Below are 25522 nucleotides of genomic sequence, written 5' to 3' on the forward strand. Positions count from 1 at the left end.
TGTGGATGTAAGAGAAACTGCAGATGTCTCTTAAATTCTTAATTCTGACTGGTCAGAAAGGCTCATATAAAATTTCTTATATGTGATCGTTTCTATAGCAACAGCTCCTTCACAAGTATACCATGTAATCTAAAAGAAAATGCTATACTGACTCATAGAAGGAGTCTCCAGTGTCAGGGTATTGTAATACATTAAAAATTTGTATTTATGGCATTGTAAAAGGATTAAAAATGTTGCTGTTATTGAAAAATGATCAACTTGGAGGTGGTAATAGTGACTCAGCTTTTTTACTTTGCTTCATTCCTTACATATCATATATATATTCTCTATCTAACTATATTCTCACCACAGTGTTGCAACAAAAAACTTCATCACTTTACCAAATGTTCTACAAATGACATGGGACCAAAAGTCTGAGAGGTGCAGTATGGTTTGAGCAAACATTTCAAATCGTTTCATCCGGTCATGGCCTTATCACACCTAGCAAGAGTCACACCGGGTCAGCAGACAGAGAAAAGGAGAGAGAGAGGTGTTAAGTGATTCACTGCTCCACTTCACAGTGGTTTTAACGCTCGTATGTGAATTCAGCTGGGAAATGGAAATGAGAGTACACTTCTCCAGCACTTTTCTCTGCTGGCTGTTTAAATCATACGGCTATTAATGTACAATTGCATGTTTGTTTACAGCAGCGAGGGTCAGAGGGTTGAGAGTGAAATCGTCTCATGCAGTTCATGAATAGTCAGAAATGCTACTCCTGTTAGAGTAAAAAACTGATAAACACACAATAAGTTAAGTTGTCTTTATTTGTCACATATACATTACTGCATAGTGAAAATCTTTCTTCACATATCTCATACTTCAGGTCAGAGCGCAGAGTCAGCACCCCTGGAGCAGGGTGGGTTGAAGGCCTTGCTCAAGGGCCCAATGGTGACAGCTTAGCGGTGCTGGGGCTTGAACCACAATCTTCCAGGCAACGACCCAGAGCCTTAACCACTTGGGCTACCACCACCCCTAACATGTAGTAAAATGGATGGAAGGACTGATAGATAAGCCAGATAGGTGGATAAAGAGATTGAGAGCTGGATGGAGAAATAAAGAGTTGGTTAAATAATAAAAAATAGATGGACGGGTAGATGACAAGATAGACCTGCAGATAGATGGATAACTAAATATGTATGTAGATCTGAAAGCAAGGAAAAATTGATGGATGGATGGATGGATGCATGGATGGACAGGTGGGCTGCAGATGGATAGACAGAGAGAGATAGATGAATGGACAGATGGAGATACAGAGAGATTGATAGATATCCAGTTGGCTCATCCTCTGGTCTATCATTCTTTCCATCTCTTTGCATCTCTATCTATCTTTTCACCTCTTTGTCTATCCACCTGCACACCCAATTAGACAAAAAGATGCTTTGCATGGTATGGATGAACAGATGGATGGATGGAAATTAAAGAAAAGTAAGCTTCCTTCATGAAATCTCTATGATGATACCACCACCATGCTTCACTGTCTCAAGAAGGCTTTTAATACTCTGGAGAATCACTTCAATCATCAGAGCCGTCTCTAGAACCCTGAGATCCGTATGCATTCCAAGGAATAGTCAGTGACTGGGAATTTTTTGTCTATCCATCCTCTGAATTGTAAAGTAAAAACTGATTCATGAGCAGCTGGACCTTTGAGATGCAGGTGTATAGAGTATCATGACTTCACACTTAAACAAAAGTCATTTTCTGTTTATAAAATGATCCATTAGGGAAAACTCTGGATGTATACCTAAAGCAACATGTTTACTAATCATTTTTGTGAATCTTTTTGAAATCATTAATGATTTTATTTCTTACATCTCAGTGTACATGGATCTGTTTTCTCAACTTGATTAGTTGAAAATAAATGAAAGGTGTTGCTCACAGTTACTGCATGTTTAAGGAAACCAGACTCAACAATTCCAGACAAAACCATTGTTTACTGGTGTCACCGTAGCAACAGACAGGTAGATAGAGAGCCAAATGGATGCTTTTTTTAATGCAGTCCTGCAGCCAAACAGCAGTAAAAATGAAAAAGCCTATTCTACTTGAAGATGAACAAAATACCAAAGCCAGTCAAATCTAGCTCTATATCACAGGTAGAAGAATTTTACAGGTCCCTCACATCCTGCTTACTTAATTTTGCTTCTTTTTTTTCCTCAGGAGACCATACATTGTGTACATATTGAAGAATTCTCACTTTACCATGACAAAAAAAGGAGAACATTGCATCGAAGAGTATCTTTCAAAAACTTTGAGAGGAAATGGACGGAGCTTTCATCTGTTATGTTAATTGTGTGTAGGCAGATAAGGAAATTCTTATGAATTATGAAGCTTATGTTCAGATCCATCATGTCAACTCTTATTTCAATACAGCCACACCTTCAATAATCCATATATGATATGTAAGCATTGCTTAATTTGTTTTTGTTTTGGCTATCCTTGAAGAAATCATCACAGTGTTCCTAGCATGAAGTCATTTTTTTTCCATAACAGCTGGTCCTGAAGTGTATTTGCCAATGTTATAAAGAAACGGCTGACACTCTAAGTATCCGGGCTCATCCAAGTTCCTGTGTAAATGATCAGAAAATATGTATACTCATCAGTGTAATGTCCTCTGGAGATTCTGCAGTATTCTGTGAAGATTAGAAAAAGTGATCTTATGTGCTTCCCACTTCTGGATCCACTTCAGTGTACCTAACGCCTCCACCGTTTGATTTGCTTTATTACTGGAAAATGTGGCAGACCCTGCTCTTTTTTTCCTCTTTGGGCAACAGACTTGGTGAAGCATGAAAAAAAAAAAAAGAAAATGAAAGGAATGAGAGCAAGGCCCATCCTGAAGCTCTGTTCCTGGAACTGATGTCCTACTACATGAGTCAGAGAGACAGTGAGAAATACAGACTGAGGAACAGACAAGATCTTGTTTGTGGATCTTATTTATAGTAGTAGTTATATAACAATGACCAACGAAATGATTCAGATTAACCACAAATTAAGATCTGCTGTTTCTATATGATTTTCTTCACATCTTGCTGATTTCATCTGACTACTTAAGCCACGATCAGCTCACAAAGCATGTACAGTATGTTGAAAGGTATCGATTGAATAGGGGTATAAAAGAATTTCCAGAAAACTGGATGTACCCTGGAACAGTGTAAAGGTCATCATCAACACACACAAAAATTGAGCAGCGCAGTGACATAACCAAGAACCCTCTAAAATATATACACTATATTGCCAAATGTTTTGGAAAACCCCTCCAAATCATTGAATTCAAGTGTTGTTTTTCAGGGGTTGGGCTCGGCCCCTGCATTCCAGTGAAAGGAACTCTTAATGCTTCAGCATACCAAGACATTTTGGACAATTTCATGCCCCCAACTTTGTGGGAACAGTTTGGGGATGACCCCTTCCTGTTCCAACATGACTGTACACCAGTGCACAAAGCAAGGTCCATAAAGACATGGATGAGTGAGTTTGGTGTGGAGGAACTTCACAGAGTCCTGACCTCAACCTGATAGAACACCTTTGGGATGAAGTAGAGCAGAGACTGCGACCCAGACCTTCTCTTTCAACATCAGTGCCTGACTTCATCAATGTGCTTCTAGAGGAATGGTCAAAAATTCCCATAAACACACTCCTAGTTTCCTTGTGGAAAGCCTTCCCAGAAGAGTTGAAGCTGTTATAGCTGCAAAGGGCGGGACAACTGCATATTACATTCATGTGCATGTAAAGACAGACGTCCCAGTTTTGGCCTGGCTCGCAGTCTCCGCTCTAATTCATCACAAAGGTGTTCTATGGGGTTGAGGTCAGGACTCTGTGCAGGCCAGTCAAGTTCCTCCACATCAAACTCACTCATCCATGTGTTTATGGACCTTGCTTTGTGCACTGGTCTGCAGTCATGTTGGAACAGGAAGGGGTCATCCCCAAACTGTTCCCACAAATTTAGGAGCATGAAATTGTCCAAAATGTCTTGGTATGAAGCTGAAGCATTAAGAGTTCCTTTCACTGGAGTTAAGGGGCCGAGCCCAACCCCTGAAAAACAATACCAGAATTCAATGATTTGGAGGAGGCAATACAGTATACAAGGACAAGACAAAAACTTACCAGGGAGTCTACCAAGAGATCTACAGGAACATTAAAGGAGCAGCCAGAATACGTGACAAGTATTGACTACTCTTTGCATCCAAGATCAACTAAACCACCTCAAAGCCATGTGACAGAATGAGTTACAGTCTGATGAGACCAATTCCAAAAGGTCAAATAAAAAGATATGTTTGATGCATCACCGAATAAGACACACCAGTGATGCAGCATGGTGATGGTAGCATCATGTTTTAGTGCTCTTTTCTTCAGACAGAACTGGAGCTATTATCAATGTCACAGTAAAGAATCATAAATATCTACAAATTTTGTGCAAAACCTTCATCTAGTAAGCTGAAGATCGATAGTGTATTAGCATTTCAGCCATAAACATAGTATTCGTAATTAAGAAGATGACTGAATCCACTGACATGCAAATCTACAGTTAGCCCCTTCCCACCAACAAATAGCATGAATACAGTTATCTAAAAAAACACACACACACACTCTAACACACACAGACGCCTACATAGTGGCCTTTGAACCAGTAAATATGCAAGTGAACAAGTCCATGATTCTCAGAGACATGAATCAGAGGCAAACACACACACCCACACACACACACGACAGGCAGTGACTAACACAACCCTAGACAGGTGAACTCATCAAGGTGGAAATCATATAATAAGATAAATTGCTTTTAGGAAAGACTCGTGTGTGTTTTAGTGTACACCCACACAGCGGCATGAATACATCTGCTCATGCTCATGTTACAGGGTGTTTTCTCACTCTCTAGCCTCCTCTCTCTTTTACAATCCATCTCTTTTAAACATTTCGTAACCGTTTTTTAGAAGCAAGGAGGTTAATAACCAAACAAAATGTTGCGCTAAGAGCTCTACTCTTGTATAAAAGTGAATTTGTTTAGAGTTTGATAGAGAGACGGAGTGACAAGATGAGCTCTCCTCACCGGATGGTGAACTTTTCCCCTCGACGTTTGACGGAGCGCAGGAGTTCCCTGACAGCAGCGAGCTAATCCTTTCCAAAATCGTAATATCCTAAGGGAAACAGTGTGTATCTGAGCTATGCTAATGGGCTCAGGCACATCATTTATCTTGTCAGTTAAGATAGGTTTGAGATCGGATTTGCTTGATAGTGCTGAGATGACATCACTACGTGCCGCTTTGCGTCATTTAGACGTTGGTCTAAATGAACATACAACTAATCCCATAATAAAATGTTTTTGCAATGCTGGACAAGCTAAACCTGGCTAGATAGGCTACCTAGCCATGCATTAACCAAACTTCATTATCGAGAGTGACGTACACACTTATATACAGTGGATCTTGCTCAAGGACCTAGCAGTGGCAGCTTGATGGTCCTGGGATTCAAACTGACAACCTCTCAAAGTCCAACACCTGAGCTACCACTTCTGCCTCAGCACTGTATTTGACCTGAAACATCACCTATGTACTATTCAGATTACTATGAAGTGCTGCTAAATATACACTGATCCACCATACCAATAAAACCACATGCCTAATATTGTGTAGGTGCTCTTATGCTGCCAAAACAGCTCTTACTTTTCAAGACATCTCCTCTCACCTCCACAAGGTGTGTTGTGGTATCTGGTACCAAGATGTCAGCAACAGATCGTTTAACTTGCATAATCTATGAGGTGAGGTCTCTATAGATCTGACATGTTTGTCCAGCATGACTCACAGATGCATATTGAAATCAAGGGAATTTAAAGGCCATGGCAACACAGTGAACTCTGTCACGTTCCTCAAATCGTTTCTGAGCACAGTGTGGCAAGAAGCGTTATCCTGCTGAAAGAGGATACTGCCTTTATGGAACATCGTTACCATGAAGATGTGGACTTGGACTGCAACAATGTTTAGGTTGATGGTACTAATCACTGCATACCTGTTACGGAGATGCCCTGACCTGTCGTATAGCCGTCACAATTTGTCTCTTTTCAAAGCCACTCAGATCCTTACACTTGCCCATTTTTCTTCTTCCAACACATCAACTTGAAGAAATGACTATTCACTTTGCTGTATAATATATTTTTTTACTTCTTGACAGGTGCCATTGTAACCAGAGGTTATTCGTGTCACTTGGCAGGTTTTTTTTTTTTTTTTTTTTTATGTTTAATGTAGAATGAATATTGTATGCTATTGTGTAAACTCTGTTTGTGCACGTGCCCCTTCTTTAGTCTGATGATAAATGGTCTTAAGACGAGCTCCGTACTTAACGAAGGATAATGAATGTTTAATAATACTAATCTGAGACTGTTTTAATTATTAAAAATGTTACAGAAATCAAGTTTATATCCATAGGACTAGATTATAAACGATGCATTTGAGTTGGGAAAATATTCCCGACCAGGAAAATATATATTCTATATATTTCTATGATATTCAGATCAGAACAATGTATTTATTCAGTGGATCATTTTTCCATTTGGTTATAAAACCTGCAGCTGACTCATTTCTGGCCATAGCCGTTACAGATGATGCGCTCGCGCTCGCCTAAAAGAAAACTTCCCACCAATTAGAACGTGGTCTGATAAACCCCGCCCCCGGACAGAAGCGCGTGCAGGTCTGTGCGCTTTAAAAACCGGGGCTGAGACGCAACAAGCGCACGGTGCTGCTTGGACGGGTCAGGAGCGCAGCCCGCCCCAAGAATCAAGAAAACGCACTGAAATCCAGCAAAGTGGGTTTTTTTGTTAGAAAAAAAGTGCTTTGTCATAAATTAGATTTTTGAAATATTTTTCTGTGCGCGAGGATGAGGCGCTTGGTGCTGTTGGCGCTGTGCGCGTGCAGCGCGGTGTTGTGTTTGCCGCAGTCCAGCAGGAATAAGCGACAGGGACAACAACAGCAGGTCCTGGACATACCAGCGGAAGAGCTGGCGTTGGCACGCCAAGGTGAGGGACAACACACATGAAAAAAATGTCCAGATGGAGAGACTGGAGAGTTCCAGTTAAAGCTGTGCAACTGCAATGCACCTAAATCCAGTGTTACACATAACTGTCGTGCATCATTTTCCAATAAGAAAACCTACATTTAATCTTTTATTAATATGTTTTGCAGTGTGAAAATGCTTCAAATATATGATGTTGCATCTTGCAAGTTGCATCTTGTTAAATAAAAGTTAATACAAATGTTGCTTCTTAGTCCAAATATAATCACTGTATGTAAACAAAGTCACGTAAAAGTAAAAAGTAAATTCCAATACTTGCTTTAAAAGGTAGGTTTAGGTATAATGATTTAAAACATTATTTTATGTCTATTGTCCCTCAAAAAAATAAGTCTTTATTAAATTTAAGCTAAAAATAAATTCTTAGATTTAATTTAAACAGCACATTTAAGCTACAGAATGAAACGAAAAAACAGGTAGAGTCTATATTTGCATGTGCAATGTGGCTCAAATTGTAAACAAAAATAAATAAATAATAGTTTCGCCTAATATTGTTTAGATTTACAAAACTTGGTGGATGATTGTGTAAAATACCACTTACAGTCTGTATTTGCACATTAAGTTGTGAATAATGTAGCTCAAAAGTAACACAAGTCTACTTCACCTAAAAAGTTTGAAACAACATTGTGTAGCTACAGAATCTTATTTTATTGCAAACTTGTGGCATGGCATAGTGTGTGCCACAGCATGCTTCATAACCTAGGACAATTAATTGATAGTACAATTTCTTGCCAATTGTTTTTATTATTGAATTTGATCGGTTTTGTTAATTATTATATTAGATAAATTATATTTCTTGTAGTAATTTTTTTGTAAATCCACATATGTTACATACAAATATGTGAATATTTCTTTCACATATCGGTTTTACTCTCCAGAACCTCAGTAATCGATGATGAAGAAGTTACTGCTACTGATAAAGTCACATGTGTACAAAAAAATGTCTGAAGTAACACTAAATGTGTCATTTTTTGGAACCCAACTTAAGCTATCAATATTAACAGCAATCACCATAAATGGAGCAACAACAACAACAAAACTTTACAAAGTAAACCTAAGATAAAATAACACATGTAAAAGTTTTATTGATAAATTAATCTTACATATTAATGGAAAAGTCTGCATTTACACATTAATTTATGACTTTTTGCACTCAAAAGTAATAAAAGCTTTTTTTTCAACCAAAAATAACTTTCTAAAAATCTGTAGCTATAAAATTTCATTTAACTGCATAAAATAACAGGATTCATTATTTGAATTTATTTACACAATAAGTTGTGACTGATGTCCCCAAAATTGTATTTCAACCAAAAATAAATTCTTATAAATACTTTAAACAGAATTGTGTAGCTACAAAATTTCATTTCATTGCTAAATAATTGTGAAAAAATAATACTGTCTCAAAAATATAATGCACTTAATTGTTTGTTTTGTGATTAAATACATGTGCATAACAACTTAATAGTAGAAATCAGAACACACACTGTTTGAGGTTGATTGTAGCTGAAATTTGACACACTTTTCTGTTAGATTGTTAACTGCCTTGATAGTAAGATGTTCATATTATAAGAAGCAGTCATAAAATTATCAGTTTAGCAAGATTATACTCATATACATTCATTTTTAAATGAAAATTGATGTAAAATATCTGCCTAGAAATATAAATAGAAATATAAATAGAGCCCTTGTTTTTTTGTGAACATCCCTGACATGAAGCTCTGAAATTTTTCATTTTTGCACTAGAACTTAACATAAACCTACTTAAGGAACACAATTTAAAGTAAGCCAGCAATATAAATAATAAAGGTATTGTTGGATAAGCTGTTTTTATGCTTTTATGTAGAATTTTGTGAAAACAAGCAATTTCGTAATCAATATTTAACCTTTGTTGCTATGGAATTTCATTCAGAAGTCTTTAATCAAATATCAAAAACTTGATTCAATATTGAATATATATTTGTATTGAATTGTGGAGGAACTTCAGGTTGTTTGTAAAACCTTGCCGTGATTCATGGGTCATTTTCTTTCTTGCACAGCTGGCTGTATGGAGAATGGGCAGTTTTACAGAGTTAACGACCAGTGGGAACGACCCTACATGGACAGCACCGTACTGTGCACATGCAAAGGATCGGCAGGCGTCCAGTGTGAATCCAAACCTGCAGGTGAGAATGAAAACTATGCGCAACACTGGCTTTTACTTTATGCACTATGAAAATTGAAATACATTAGAATTATACTGAACTGGAACTTGAGCTCAAATGCGTACCATTTGTGTTAATTAGAAATATATATAAGATATATAGAAATATTTTAGTGGAAAATAAAATCAATAAAAATATTAATCAAAACAAACATTCATTCCTGACCAATCAGTACATTTAATTATTTTTTTTTTAATAATTATAGATTTTTTTGTGATAATAATTATTTTGTAAATTATTCATTATATGCAAATTATTTTACATCCTCTTTTTTATTTTTTTGGATTGAGTTAATTTTCTTGTTTCAGATTTTTAAAATCTATATTTGTGTTGTATGTATGTAGTTAATATATTTACTAGACATTTCACAATTAGTTTGTTACAAAAATAAATGTTTTTGTTTGTCATCTCAGTCTCATTGTCATTCTGACACCTTTTCACAGTTGTTTTTTAAAGAAATCTCTAATATTTAGCTTTATTGGTGTCCATTTTGAATTTTATATTTGCTTTTGTAGTCACTTTGTTTACAGCCAATAAAAATTGTTCCTAAGTGTCCCTACTTTAACCGTGATGGTTTTGTTCTGTTTAGCTGAAGAGATGTGCTTTGATAAAATCAACGCGAGGTCATACCGTGTGGGTGAGACATATGAGAGGCCAAAGGATGGGATGATCTGGGACTGCACCTGCATCGGCTCGGGCCGAGGCAAAATCAGCTGCACCATTGCAAGTGAGTCATGTTCGGGACAAATAATAAGTTTTGCATTTCAAAAAACTTTAAATGTAGTCTAGAGGTAGAAATGTGCCACAGCACAGCGCCCCTTATTGTCATGACGGATTAGGATTATAAGAAATAAATTAATTAATGATAACAGACTGTCCTAGCCTCAGAGTAAGCATGCTAACTTGAACTAGTGTTATAGCAAACTCAGCTAATCTATGAACTAGCATTGTAATAAACAAGCTAATTCCTAAGTCATTATATCATTACCATTATATTAATGTTTTTTATGTGAAAAGTTTGCAGTTGTGAGCTGTCTTGTTTTGTCTTTGCGACAGATCGCTGCCATGAAGGAGGTCGCTCGTACCGAATCGGCGAGACCTGGACACGACCCCATGACACGGGCGACTACATGCTGGAGTGTGTGTGTCTTGGCAATGGGAAGGGCGAGTGGACCTGCAAACCCATCGGTAAGTGCTAAAGAAATGCCCCGGAGTCAAAGGTCGACATTTTCTGACTAATTATCATCGGGATGTTAAGAGAATGTGAAAGGTTTACCTTCAACAGGATCATCGCTTAGGTCGAGACACATAATGCTGAGGAGGGAAGATTCTGCTAAATCAGAGATAATGATTAAACTCAGTGTAAATACTGAGAGGACAGTGGTCAATATCGACAGTACAACAAATACAAACAAACCCAGTAACCTTGCGAAATTGATGATTGCACGTTTACATTTCAATATTAATGACACACATAAATACATAAAAATATCATACATACCTTAAGCATAATAGAGACAAGAACAAGGGCAGGAAAAATAAAGTAGATTAAATATATAATTATTATCTAAATACAATAAATACATATGTAGTGTAAGTTCAAATTTCTATTTTAATTAAAATATTTTAAAAAGTTTTAAATGATATTTGTTTGTTTTTACTTATAATTATCTTACATTTTTAATTATAATTAAGTTATATTTATGGTATTTAATTATTTGTTATATTTATAATTAAATCATATGGGTGTGGGAGGGGTATTTTTCCAGTTTTTTTTTCATTATTCTCTAATGTTGAATTATTTTTTAGTTATTTATACTGTTTTATTGTTTAGGTTTTTTTTGTATATCACTATTTATTTTTCTTATTTTTCTTTCAATTATTATTTTCCACTTATTTATTTATTTGTTTCTTTTGATTTGATTTGATTTTTTATTTGATTGAAATATTTTAATTATTTTAGGTGTTTGCATTATATGTATTATTTTTAATGCTATTGTATTTCACACAATAATTTGTTAGAAAAGGGTTTTATCGAAACAAGAAAACTTTTATGATATTTTAAACTTTACATCACAGTACTATCTACTCTAGTGTATCACACTATGTAATAATTTCTCAAGTTATTGCAGCAGGTCTGCTTATAATATTAACGTGTGTTTATATTTTTACAGCCGAGCGCTGCTACGACACATCACAGGGCATGTCGTACGTGGTGGGGCAGACGTGGGAGAAACTTTATCAGGGCTGGATGATCGTCGACTGCACGTGTCTGGGTGAAGGGAACGGACGCATCACCTGCACCTCCAGGAGTGAGTGACGTGTCACAAGCTGTCGTTATTGTGTCATTTGGTACAAAAGAACCATTTTCAAGCTAGCTGAGATGAGTTATTAACTGTGGAGCTTGTATATGCCGAGTTACACAAGACTAGCTGGCTCCAGTGACAGATTCTTAGCTGACTACTGAGCAGAAGGTTGTGAGTTTGAATCCCAGGTCCTCCAAGCTGCCACTGCTGGGCCCCTGAGCAAGGCCCTTAACTCTCAATTGCTCAATTGTATAAAATGAGATAAATTGTAAGTCGCTCTAGGTCAACCTAATGCCAGAAATTCCAGAAATGCAAACATGAGGAAAGTGTAATAATAAAACAATAATGTGGCTCTTTCAGACCGCTGTAATGACCAGGACATGAGGCAGTCGTACCGTATTGGTGAGACGTGGAACAAAGTTGACTCGCAAGGCCGCAAGCAGCAGTGCATTTGTATGGGAAACGGGCGTGGCGAATGGAAATGTGAGAGTCACTTGTCTGCCCAAACCGCCCTGGGTGAGTGCGATTCAGGTAACATAGTGATTTATCAAAATCTCTCCCAATCATTTCTTCATTCAAATCTAACAGTCTGCCCACACTGCATTCACCATCATGACTAACCATTTATTCTAGACTTAGCTGCTTTAGGAAAACGATCTTATCCACGTCGGGTTCTTCATACAGCCCAAGAATTATGATTAATAACTGTTCTTTGGAATAAATAAAAAAATAAAATATAATGTTGGCCTTCCAAAGTAAGTACATATATTTGTATTTTAACTAAAAATACAAATAATTTTTTTATTTAAAAAATATCAATATTGCTTACATTAATTATATCTTTTTTAAAAATATTTTAATAAATACAAATAAAACCTTTTTCAAATTTATTTTATGCCCAATTATATAGAATTCATTTATCTAATCATTTAAATTATTTAATAATAATTCCATTATTTATTAAAATAAATGATACAAATAATCTTTATCATCACATATCATTATTATTATTGTTATGAATGTAGATGTGATTTATTAATAATTGTAATAATTAACCAATTAGCAAAATTTGATTTCAATTGTTCTCCACACATTTGAAACTTCTAAAATCTAAGAAAATCTAAATTAAATGGATAAATTGAATGAAAATGACAATCACAGGAGTCTTTATAATTATGCAGTATTTCTTTGACCAAGTGAAATGTATTCAATTAAATTAATTACTTATATGAAATTAATTTGACTTTGTATGGTGCAGGTCTGCAGTTGTATGTTAACAGGTTTTCTTGCTGTTTGTTCTTGCCCTGTTGTTCTATTCTCCCTGATTCAGGTTCAGGCTCGGCCTTGTCCACTGAGGTCAGACCCGTCACTCATCAGCTGACCATTGTGCCCGAGTTGGTTGAGATTGGCGCGTGCCAAACCGGATCCGGCACCACCTACTACAACGGCATGCGCTGGGTCCAAACGCAGGGCAGCCAGCAGATGATATGCACCTGTGTTAATGGAGGCATCGGCTGTGAAGAATGGGGTACGGCCAAATTAGAACATACGCCATCATAACACTAACAACAATTTGTCCAAACAAAGACTTGCTAGTTTTTCTGCTTTCGCCTCAGTTTCCTCAGGAATGCGAGTGAACTTGACTAAAGTTTTATGACTTATTGACATAAAAGCTTCAATATTGGCTTTCATTTTGAATTCCACTAATTCTTTTGTGTGTGTGTGTACAGATGGTCAGTCTCAGGTGTACGGTGGGAACTCCAATGGGCAGCCGTGTGTGTTCCCCTTTGTTTTCGGGGAGAAAACACACTACTCATGCATCTCTGAAGGCCGAACTGACGGGCAGCTGTGGTGCAGCACCACCTCTAACTATGACGTGGATCGCCAGTACTCCTTCTGCACTCAGAGGAACTGTAAGTGACGCTTTGATTAAACATTCAAATTTCTAATAAACCAGATTTAACCTGAATCTTAGCTGTGGGTTTGAACTCAGACTAGATTTGAGACTTTGAATTGAATTTAAATGTGTCTACCTGGTCTCTGGACACATTACACAGCATACATGGTTTTAGCTTTGGGATTTGAATCACGAGTTGACTAGGATTAGCTTTGGGATTAAATCAGCAAGACCAAGCCTTAAATCACATCTTAGAGACTAGAACTAAAACTTTGGACCTAATTTCACAGCTTTAGATCTGGATCTATGGTTTATGCTTTGGGATTGGACCTAAAGTCCCAGCTTTAGAATTCTACCCAAATTCTTATCTTTGGAATCTAAGGTTCTGGTTGGGTTTAATGACTATAAAGATCCTAGTTTTGTAATTGAAACTAAATCTTTTGGGTTTGGATTAGGATTTTTCATCCAATCCTAAACCTAAGCGATGGTAATCCCATATAGGATCCTGGGATTGGACCTTCTGATTTAGACACATCTGATTGAGCCCTGAGTCCAGGTTTTTTTTTACTGAACCCAAAATTTGGGATTGAGCTGATTTAAAGGTCTCAGGTTTGGGATTCCATCTAAATTCATAGCTTTTGGATGAAATCCCACTTACTCTTGTATACATTTCCGTCTAGTCTGTCAGCTAATGAAAAAAAAGTTGAACATGTCTTTGTGTAGACTGAATATTCAAGTTTGTATCGTTGTTTTAAAAGATATTACAGTAGGATTCTGATTGAACAGGAGAGAACTTGCTTGAAGGTGCTGTTTATATGAAGTTTTATATTTCTCTTGCAGTGATGGTTACAACTCGTGGTGGAAACTCCAATGGCGCTCAGTGCCACTTTCCCTTCCTGTACAACGGGCGTAATTACACAGACTGCACAGCCGACGGCCGACGCGACGGGATGAAATGGTGCGGCACGACAGCGAACTACGACGAAGAGCGACGCTACGGATTCTGTCCTATGGCAGGTAAACAGCTCACTTGCATAAAGACAGAATATCTGGTTTTGTCTGAATTAAATACACTACTCGAATAAGCATGCTGGGACGCAGCTGGCCAGTCAGACCCTTGCACTGAATCATCCTTTTTGTCTGAATCTCTGCCATGAGGTTTGGTTTTATAGACGCAAATAGCTTTTTCATGAAACCAGCCATGCTGGCGTCCAGGTCGTCAAAACCCGAGTGCAGGATTTAAGGGCCATTATGTCATTATGAGCGGGAGTCTTTATGAGAGCATGATAATTTGCCTTAACTAGACGCTGATTTGAGACTGTCTAGGCCAGAGCTACATGATCCCCCCCCCCCTTTTTTTTTAAAGAGGCCATGCTGAGATCACACACACACACATACACACACAGAGTACATTGTTGAATCTCATATGAAACAAAAATCTATTCTAATTGTTGTAAAAACAAACAATTGATTTTTTTTTAAAAAAGGCTTAATTCTAAATAAACAGTAGAACAATTAATCCCAGACTAAACATTTAGTAAATCATGACTGTGTTCTCACTAAATCTTTATCAAACCTTGTCAACGTTTAGACCTAAGTCTGACTATAGACCTGGCTAATCCCTGATTAAAACCCATATAAACTTGACTAAACCCAGAGAGACCCATATTTGTTTAGTTTGAGATATGCGATTTGATGTTATAGAAAATAAACACAACCCACTAATCTTACTGTAATTTAATGTGTTCTTTAGCCCATGAGGAAATCTGCACAGTAAACGACGTCATGTACCGCCTGGGGGATGAGTGGGACAAGCGTCATGACACCATGGGTCACATGATGCGCTGCAAGTGTTTGGGTAACGGCCGGGGCGAGTGGAGCTGCATCGCCTACTCACAGCTTCGAGGTGCAAACCCAAACGTGAATCTCATATCCTATTAGCATTCTAAATCCTGAAGTTTAGTTTTTATGTTTACTTCAACCTCCAAATAATTTGCATGTATTTATTAATATATCTGACACAACTTCCTGTATTATTTTATGGTCACAGTAACACAGATTTCAGATTTCTGTCAATAGCTTTAACTTCATATATTTTTATAGCTACCAAAAACCAAATTTCATATTTATTTCTCTAGCTATCATATCTTAAAATTCGATTTATTTCATAGCATGCAAAATCCAAAATTCACCTTTTCTTCATAGTTATAGATAACTATAGGTAACTTTAACACATCATTGTATTGATTTCTATAGGTATTATACCCCAAATTTGTCTTTGTTTGTAAAACTATACTGTTATTGTTTCATAACTATAGCTTCTGCAACCTACACTTCATGTTTATTTTTACAGCTATAGCTACTGTGCCCCAAATTTAGATTTTCTTCTAGATATCATAACCCAAACTTCATCATTTTTCACTAAAGCTTCTGTAACCCAAACTTCAGTATTGTCTATAACTTTACCCTTCAAACGTTATATCTGAAGTTATCACTACTAGCTACCGTACTCATATTTATTTGCTAACTGTTGTTACTATAATCTAAACCAAGATTATTTTTTATAGCCATAGCTTCTCATAACTTCATATTTAATCCTGTAGCTGTAACTATAACTATATAACTATAGTTACTGTAACACAACATCTGCACCAACCACCTCCAAAACTTTTAAATGTTAACTACCCAAACCCAAATCTATCTATTATTCTGTAGCTAATTCACATCAAAAATTGTTAGTTACAATGATAAACTTTTGTCCATCAGATCAGTGTATTGTCGAAGGACTCACGTATGAAGTGGGCCAGAAGTTTGACAAGCGCCACAATGAGGGCTACATGATGAACTGCACCTGCTTCGGTCAGGGCCGCGGCCGCTGGAAATGCGACGCTATTGGTAAGATACGCTCTCTCCTTGCTCTCTTTTAATCTCTGATACCCAGAGACATTTTCACACCCATCAGAGCTTCTTGGGTTGTGCCTTGTTTTTGCTTTTTCTTGAGAATAAAAGCTCACAGCTGTCTGGACTCAGACAGAGAAAGACTTCTTTGGAAACTTTGCCAGTGCAGATGTTTCCCAGTCGGTTTGACAGCTCGAGAAAGTACGAACATCTGCACTTTAGTAATATAAATATTTTTCTTTTTTCGCCTGCAGATCAGTGCCAAGAAGCCGAGACAAAAGTGTTCTATCAGATCGGAGAGGCGTGGGATAAAGTGAGCCACGGTGTCCAGTATCGCTGTACCTGTTACGGGAACGGTATCGGAGAACACGCTTGCGAGCCTCTCCAGGCCCGGGGTGAGTTACCATAATCTCTGACTACATCTAGGAAAAAAGCAGCATTAGCTAAAACAGAAATGCTTTCCAGTGAGGTTTAATAAACCATATCATACACATAAAACATTGCATCAATGGGTGGGGCTAATCTTAAATCTGTAAGAGAGAGTGATCAATCAAGCATTGCATTAATAGAATATTAAGCCATGCCCATTTTTTTAAATACACACCTTTATGCTGCAGAGATGGACATTTTTAGTTCACTGTAATGGGTTTTATTACTCCAGGTAGCAGCTTGCCAGTTTTATGGCTCGTGTGTGATGGATGTAACTTGTTGGATTAAATTGTGAAAGCAAAGACCAACGTTTGACATTTCAAAAAAAAAAATTCCTTTAACATTTTTGAGGAAATTTGCTTCACAGGAAGCTGGATTCAGAGAGGAGGAGAATAACTTTTCATGGGGTTAGAGAGTGGAAAATGTTACGTAAACATGTTTGATCCACATATTGGACCTTAGTCTGGTGCTGACGCTGTCAGTACATCGTTATCTGATTGTTAATCAGAGTTTGTCTCGCATAGAAAGGGTCAGCTGACCAGTCGTCGTCGTTCTTTTTTTTCGCTTTTTAACTCTCACAGTTCATCGAGATGGGTGTGGACGTGGCTCCTTCTTTCTTCACACACTTCCCCTTTGATCACTTCTTCAGAGTTGTGTTAAGAAGAACTCTTCCACACTGATTGAGTTGAAACAAAGCTTTTCGGATTCATTTAGACTTTGTCCAGACGCAGACCTGAAGCACAAGTTACTTTGAGTGTTTGAAGGGTTTTTTTCTGACCAAAAAAAAAAAGGTGCTGCTAAACTGAGCTCAAACTCAAAGGTCACTTTTTCCTTTCTGTTTTTTTCTCCCTTTAACATTCAAGTTAAGTTCATCATATTACAGTATGGAAAAGTAACTACTGAACAAAAAGGAAGAAGAAAGGAGGAAGGGGGAGAGATGAAAAAAGGAAGAAAAGAAGTGGTTATGGTAAATAAATGAAAGATTGAAAGAAAGAGTTCAGGTTCAATAATTAAGAAGAAAAGATTTCAAGAAAGAAAGAAAGAAAGAAAGAAAGACTAATGTTAGTAAATAGTAAAGACAGAAAGAATGAAAAAGATTTTAAGAACGAGAGAAAGGGAAAGAAAGAAAGAAAGAAAGAAAGAAAGAAAGAAAGAAAGAAAGAAAGAAAGAAAGAAAGAAAGAAAGAAAGAAAAAGAAAGAAAGAAAATCAATAAAGAAGAACAGTAGCCAATAAGAAAAAAACAAAATAAAAATAATAAATGAAAGGATGGTAGTAAATGAGCGAGCAAGAGAGAGAGAGAGAGAGAGACAGAGAGAGAGAGAGAGAGAGAGAGAGAGAGAGAGATGAAATATGGAAGGAAAGAAAGAAAGAAAGAAAGAAAGAAAGAAAGAAAGAAAGAAAGAAAGAAAGAAAGAAAGAACTATAAAAAATGAAACAAAAACGCAAAGAATCAAATAAAGAAGATGAAGAAAGAGCAAAGAAAGTAAAGAATGAAGATAACGCAGAAGAAAGTTTAAAATAAAGAAAGAATACAAAAGACAAAATGAGTTCTGGGACAAAGAAAGAAAGAAAGAAAGACAGAAAGAAAGAAAGAAAGAAAGAAAGAAAGAAAGAAAGAAAGAAAGAAAGAAAGAAAGATAGAAAGATAGAAAGAAAGAAAGAAAGAAAGAAAGAAAGAAAGAAAGAAAGAATGCTAATCCTGTTATTAATCCTATTGCTAACTTTATTTCCCTAGTTCCAGTACGTGTGACCATCACAGAGACAGCAAACCAGCCCAACTCACACCCCATCCAGTGGAACCCGCCAGCGTCTGCCCACATCACCCAGTACATCCTGAAGTGGAGAGTGGTAGGTTCATGCTAGCCTGGTTTCAGTGTGGTGTACCTCAGGGCTCAGTAATGGGACTGGTTCTGTTTTTAAATTTGACTATTTAATGTAAATAATTCCATACAACCTCACAGAGTCTCAGAACCCTACAGGAAGCAGTGGATTTATACTGCACGGTTTTCCTGTGGGATACCTCAGGGCTCTGCATTAGGATTTGTTGACTTGCAGTGTAGAAAATACACACTGAAGCCTGATTTGTTATGTCTGTAGTATTGCTCAAACTATTCAGAGAAAATTTCACTTCTGTAAACATGTGGAAGAGATATTTACACTAAGGTACAGGAGGACAGCGCATGACACTTAATCACACACAAACAAGCACACAGGCCTTGGACTTCACACACACGAGTGGATTTAAAGAAGTTCGGGAGAAATTTAGGAGAAGATCAGGAGAAGTTCAGTCACTGGTGTTTATTCTCATGTTCAGTGTGCAGTAGTGTTCATGGTGCAGTGTAGGAAACGACTGTTTAGAAAGTCGCCCCGGTGCTTTGAAGTTCTTTCTAACTGAAGTTCCCTTTCAATACATTTGGCAAAGTACAGACAAGTAACTATTTATAAGAGAACAAAAACTGAGAAAGACAAAGAGAAGTAGGGTGTGAAGAAGAAAGAAAGAAAGAAAGAAAGAAAGAAAGAAAGAAAGAAAGAAAGAAAGAAAGAAAGAAGAAGTAGGACTTCGCAGCATTCATTCTCTGAATCTTCTGCTGCTTTTTGTCACAGAAAAACACTCGGACTCCGTGGAAGGAGGTGGTTATTCCCAGCCACATCAACTCCTACACTATCTCAGGCCTGAAACCGGGCCTCACCTACGAGGGTCAGCTCATTAGCATCCTGAGCTATGGTCACAGAGAGGTGACCAGATTCGACTTCACCACATCCTACGGCTCGCGTACGTCACCTCACACGCTACCTCTCATCCTTCATTACCCTCTCAGAGGAATACTCATGAACTAGCATTATAGTAAACATGCAAATCTTTAAGCTAACATTATTTTAAACAAGCTATCCCATGAGTTAGCATTATAGCAAACAAGCTAACCCTTGAACTAGCATTACAGTAAACATGCTAATCCATAGGCTAACATTATAGTAAACTAGCTCTCCCATGAACTAGCATTATAGTAAGCATGCTAATTCATAAGCTAACATTCTAGCTAACAAGCTAACCCATGAACTAGCATTAATTTAGCAAACCAGTGAACATGTTTCTTTTTTGCACTTCTTCTTTCTAGTGGTTCCTACGGAAGGCGTGAGCACCGAGCCCATTCGAGTGGTGGACACGTCGGAATCCATCACCGAGATCACGTCCAGCAGTTTCATCGTTTCCTGGACCTCAGCGTCTGAAACCATTTCCGGATTTAGAGTGCAGTACGAACTATCTGAGGAGGGAGCCGAGCCCACGGTGATCGGTAACGACAACTAGCCTTATAGTATACAGGTTAACACACAAACTAGCATCAGAGTAAACAAGCTAACATACAAGCTAGCCATATAGTGAACATGCTAACACAAACTAGCATTATAATAAACAGGCTAACACACAAACTAGCATTATAGTAAACAGGCTAAGACAAAATCTAGCATTAAAGAGTCTAACAGACAGACTAGAGTTATAGTAAACAGGCTAACATACAAATTAGTGTTATAGTAAACAGGCTAAGACAAAATCTAGCATTAAAGAGGCTAACACACAGACCAGCATTTGGGTACACAGGCTAACACACAAACTAGCATTGTAGTAAACAGGATAACACACAAACTAGCATTGTAGTAAACAGGCTAACACACAAATTAGCATTATAGTAAACATGCTAACACGAATTAGCATTATAGTAAACAGGTTAACACACAAATTAGTATTATAGTAAACAGGCTAACACACAAATTAGCATTATGGTAAACATGCTAACACACGAATTAGCATTATAGTAAACAGGTTAAGACAAAATCTAGCATTAAAGAGGCTAACACACAGACCAGCATTAGAGTACACAGGCTAACACACGAATTAGCATTATAGTAAACATGCTAGCACACGAATTAGCATTATAGTAAACAGGCTAACACACAAACTAGCATTATAGTAACTGCTTTGTTTAGAGATGGATAAATGGTTAAACAGGATGTTAGACTACTGATCAGAAGGTTATGAGTTCCAATCCCAGGTCCACCAAGTCCACCACTGCTGGGCCCCTGAGCAAGGCCCTTAAGCCTCAGTTGTACAAAATGAGATGAATTTGAAGTGACTCAGGATAAGGGAGTCTGCCGAATGCCAGAAATGTAAAATGTTTCTAGGATTCGATTTTTCACACGTTTTGATTTGTTTCAGATCTTCCTCGCACCACCACGTCAGTGAACATCGACAGACTCCTGCCAGGCCGAACCTACCAGGTCCAGGTTTACGAAGTCGAGCCAGAAGGAACCATGAACCTCATCCTCACCACCACTCAGACCACCGGTATGGACCTAGCTAGTTCTCCTTTCAGGGAGTGGTTTTGTTTTTTGACGAAAGAAAAAAGCTAGCCGCTAGCTGGAAAGTTAACAGGCTAAATAAATCACTTCAGCTATAATGTTCCTCCTAGCATAGCAACCTGCAGCTACACTACCCATCAGTTAACTGGTTAGCTACCATACTAGCTACTTAGCTTGATAGTTTGAAGAATATTATTCAATTTTGGCTACTTTGTTTATTACTAATTTGTGACACAGTGAGCTAACTCACCATGTAAAACATGTGCTAGCTGTTAGCACACCAGTCTGGCTATTTAGTTAGCATTCTGGCAAGCTATGCCACTAAAGATCTAAGGAATTCACTTCATCTACGTCATTCTTGTTTAATTGTTGTTGCTTGCTAATTCTATATTGGCACCGTCAATGCTAGCGACTAGTTGGAAAGTTATTAGCTGACTGCAGTGCAAGCTCCGTACTTTCCAAACCAATGACTACATAGTTATTCACTTCTAGCATAGTTAACTAACTAGTCACACAAAACAGCAAGCGACTGTGCTAGCTGTCTTGTTAAAAGACTAGCTAGTGACCTATGCAAGGTGTTAGTAAGGCAGCTGATTAGCTCAACTATTAAAACAGCTAGTCACATGAGATAGCTGCTTAGCTAACATTTTGAAATGGAGTTAGATTTTGTTAGCTTGCTAATTACCTTAGAGGAGCTACAGAGAGGCTAAATGCAAGTGTTTGTGCTTCTCAGCTCCGGACACTCCGACCAATCACCAAGTTACGGATGTCGGGGAAACGTCCATCGTGATCTCCTGGACCAAACCACAAGCGCCGATCACCAGTACATTCCAAACTTACTTATTATGGAAGTATTCTTTTATCCGGAATTCTAGACTGGGATTTATGTGTGTGTGTGTGTGTGTGTGTAGGTTACCGTGTGGTGTACACCCCAGTTCTTGAAGGCAGCAGCACGGAGCTCATCCTGCCTGAGACGGTGACCTCGGTGACCCTGGTTGACCTCCAGCCGGGTCAGTCATATAATGTTAGCATCTACGCCGTGGAAGAAAACCTGGAGAGTGAACCGGTGGTGCTGCAGGTCCACACAGCTGGAGAGCAGCAGCCCGGTGAGAGACATGGCTAATAACACCTGCAGTGATTAAAGGGCGGAGCTCAGCCACTGACCACACCCCCAACTGCGCCCATGTGCACAAAGTTTTTCTTTCTTTCTTTCTTTCTTTCTTTCTTTCTTTCTTTCTTTCTTTCTTTCTTTCTTTCTTTCTTTCTTTCTTTCTTTCTTTCCCCATTAACCCCATCCTCCCTTTTTCTTTCCTTCCTTTACAGAACTCTTTTTTTCTGTTGTATTCTAATTTCCTTCTTTCTTCCACTCCTTCCATTGTTCTTTCCCTCTATTTTTCTTTTTTTTTCAGTCCTTTCTGTGCCATAACGCAATTCTCCAAACAGCTACATAACAACTGACTATAAAAAACAAACAAAAAACCCTGACAAATGCACCTTTAAAACTGGGTTCCTTCTTCAAAGCAGCATTCTGTTCCTATTCAACAACAATAACAACAACAACAATAATAATAATGATAATAATAATAATAATAATACCAAAAATCCTGCCCTAGCAGCAAACGTGATGTAAGCTTGGCATGTGCTGGTTTTAAATCTTATTACAATAACGCCTTCTTTCCTATAAGGCATAACACACACACACACACACTTACTCTCTCACACAGAGGTGTGCGCCAGGTTTCCATTCGATTCGGAGTGACTTTTAGTCCAAGTGCCAGTTGGCGAGATAATCAAGAACAGGACCTCACACACACACACACACACACCCTGAGCAGCTCTGTTCTTATTAACGTTCCACAGCAGAGATGAGGTGTGTGTAGTAACAGTGGAACTGCACTGATGAACAGGGTGTTATTCACACAGCAGACACAAAGGGCCTTTTTCCATCCATTTATCTTCTATACTGCTGATCTTACACTGGGTCACGTGCAGTCTGAAGCTGAAGCTGTTTTCTTTCCGAAAAATTCTTTTTCTTTGGATTTCTTTTTTCTTTTTTTTTTTGTTTTGTCGAATATTTAAAAAATATATTTTTTTACTTTTTGTTTTTATGTCTTTCTTTCTTTCTTTCTTTCTTTCTTTCTTTTTCATTGATTTTATTTTTTCCTTTATGATTTTTGATTAATCTTTATTATTTATTTTCTTTAATAGTTTTTTATTCCTTTTGTTTTTTTCTTTTATTTTTGTCTTCTTTCTTTCTTTCTTTCTTTCTTTCTTTCTTTCTTTCTTTCTTTCTTTCTTTCTCTTTCTTTCTTTCTTTCTTTCTTGTTGTTTTTTGCTTGTTTTGTTGGTTTGTGCAATATTTTTTTACTTTTTGTCCTTCATTCTGTATTTCTTTCTCTCTTTTTCATTCTTTTTTTTTGTTTTCATTTTTGATGAACCTTTTTTCTTTTTTCTTTAATTGTTTTTTTTTATTCCTGTAGTTTTTTCTTTTCTTTCTTTCTTTCTTTCTTTCTTTCTTTCTTTCTTTCTTTCTTTCTTTCTTTCTTTCTTTCTTTCTTTCTTTCTTGTTAGTGCAGTGCATGTTGTGTACTCTAAACAACAACAATGCAAAACCATGAACATCAACAAAAGTCACATCTGTGAGACACTTTTGCTCTCTGTAATAAAGCTGTAACATGTCGTCATATCTGGATTCCACTGTGAAGTTAATTTTTATTCTTCACTTGAATCATTTCATACCTGTTTTAACATCACCTTGTGTGACTCCTGCCCCTTTAGAGGAAGTCCAGGCACCAACTGAGCTCCAGTTCTACGAGGTGACTGACGTGAAGATCACTATCACATGGACCGGACCGCCCAGCGAGGTGTCCGGCTACCGTGTGACCTATGAACCCGTGGGTTCGGATGGCCGTGCCACGCAGAAGCCTCTACAGTTCCCCATCACGCCCAACGCCTATGCCGAGATCACACACCTGCAGCCCGGCACCTTGTACCGCTTCCACGTCTACGCCATCTACGGTGGAGCCGAGAGCCAGCCGCTGGTGGGGGAGAAGTCAACACGTAAGTCTGCACTTATTTGTGTGTAGTATTTATTATGTAGTTAGACTGCCTGGTCGTTAACCTTTGACCTCTTGTACCTTCAGGACCTAAGGCTCCTACAGACCTGCGCTTCCCAGATGTCACAGAAGACACTATTCTGGTGATGTGGTCTGCCCCACTAGGCCAAATCACAGGATACCGCCTCTTTATAACCACCAAGGATTCTGCCCGTCCGACACAGGTGAGGGTCCGACCCGAGGAGACCCAGTACACCATCCAGGACCTGCAGCCGAACACGTTGTACACCATCACAGTGCACTCGGAGCAGGGCAGCACACTGAGCGAGGGCATCTCTGGATCCATCACCACCTGTGAGTTGTTTCAAAAGCAAGGCAAATGGCTATAGGCCATATAAGTTTCTGATACAAAAAAAGCTAGAAATTTGAAGAAGTCACGCTGCTAAAAAGCAGGCAGTTGGAGGCAGTTGCTAGTTGTAGCAGGGACGTTTAGCTGTGTATTTAGCTGTGTAAAATTGTTAGAAACAGAAAATAAATACACTTGTTACATTAGCATATAACGTTTTTTGTGGAATTAGCACTTAAAACTTCTTGCTGTTAATGTTTGTGTTACTCAGCCGTGCCGTTTGGTAACGCCCCCCGTTTTTCCACGGACGTCACCGACACGTCCATCATCATCTCCTGGACTCCTGTTCCTCGCTTCAGCTACAGAGTAAACACACAACACAGCAGCTGATGCTATATGCTTAAGTTTAATTTTAGTTACACAGAGTCGTTTATTTTAAGAATTTACCAACACGTTTGAGGAAAAAGTTGTTATTCTCTACACATGCGTCTCATTTCTTCTGTCACTTTGCCTTTTCTTTATCTGTATATAAAAGATTCTACCTAATTAAATGATTTCTTTAAGTCATGAGCTAGCATATACTTTGCTATCAAGATTTCCTGGTTGCCTAGCAACAATGTTTTCACACCTTTAGCATTTTTGAACTTCTGTCCTTTCAGAATGGTGGAAATCATAAGTGTTTTGCTAGCAGCTCATAGTAAGTGTAATTTCAGCGTAATTTAGATGTACATAATCGTTTTTTTAAACATTAACCAACACATCTGAGGAAATGGGTTTTCCTCTACACTTTTATCTCATTTCTTTTGTCACTTTGTCTTTTCTTTGCCTGTGTACGAAGACTCTACCTAGTTAAATCATTTATTTTAGCCATTAGCTAGCATATTCTTTGCTGTAATTGTTTCTTGGTTGTCTAGCAACAGTGTTCTCACATTTTATACATTT

At 37.8% G+C, this 25522-nt stretch overlaps 1 protein-coding gene across 4 annotated transcripts in view; it reads left to right on the forward strand.

Annotated features, from left to right (window-relative positions):
• Positions 1-6743: 6743 nt before the first annotated feature.
• fn1b (fibronectin 1b) overlaps positions 6744-25522 on the forward strand; it is a 31970-nt gene continuing 13191 nt past the window's right edge. For 2 of the 4 annotated variants that reach the window (XM_058380852.1, XM_058380854.1), the window contains exons 1-21: positions 6744-7036; positions 9126-9251; positions 9880-10017; positions 10347-10478; positions 11465-11602; positions 11957-12127; positions 12927-13124; positions 13327-13509; positions 14334-14510; positions 15247-15399; positions 16260-16388; positions 16646-16786; positions 18558-18670; positions 19427-19595; positions 19939-20115; positions 21036-21164; positions 21912-22001; positions 22090-22284; positions 23957-24238; positions 24322-24588; positions 24852-24946. In XM_058380852.1, coding sequence (XP_058236835.1) covers positions 6898-7036; positions 9126-9251; positions 9880-10017; positions 10347-10478; positions 11465-11602; positions 11957-12127; positions 12927-13124; positions 13327-13509; positions 14334-14510; positions 15247-15399; positions 16260-16388; positions 16646-16786; positions 18558-18670; positions 19427-19595; positions 19939-20115; positions 21036-21164; positions 21912-22001; positions 22090-22284; positions 23957-24238; positions 24322-24588; positions 24852-24946 — 3342 coding nt within the window. In that variant the 5' untranslated portion in view covers positions 6744-6897. The remainder of the gene's footprint in view (positions 7037-9125; positions 9252-9879; positions 10018-10346; positions 10479-11464; positions 11603-11956; positions 12128-12926; positions 13125-13326; positions 13510-14333; positions 14511-15246; positions 15400-16259; positions 16389-16645; positions 16787-18557; positions 18671-19426; positions 19596-19938; positions 20116-21035; positions 21165-21911; positions 22002-22089; positions 22285-23956; positions 24239-24321; positions 24589-24851; positions 24947-25522) is intronic. The other 2 variants (XM_058380853.1, XM_058380855.1) reach the window with 1 other exon arrangement.

Source organism: Hemibagrus wyckioides, linkage group LG26, assembly GCF_019097595.1.
Source record: "Hemibagrus wyckioides isolate EC202008001 linkage group LG26, SWU_Hwy_1.0, whole genome shotgun sequence".
NCBI classification, from domain to species: domain Eukaryota; kingdom Metazoa; phylum Chordata; class Actinopteri; order Siluriformes; family Bagridae; genus Hemibagrus; species Hemibagrus wyckioides.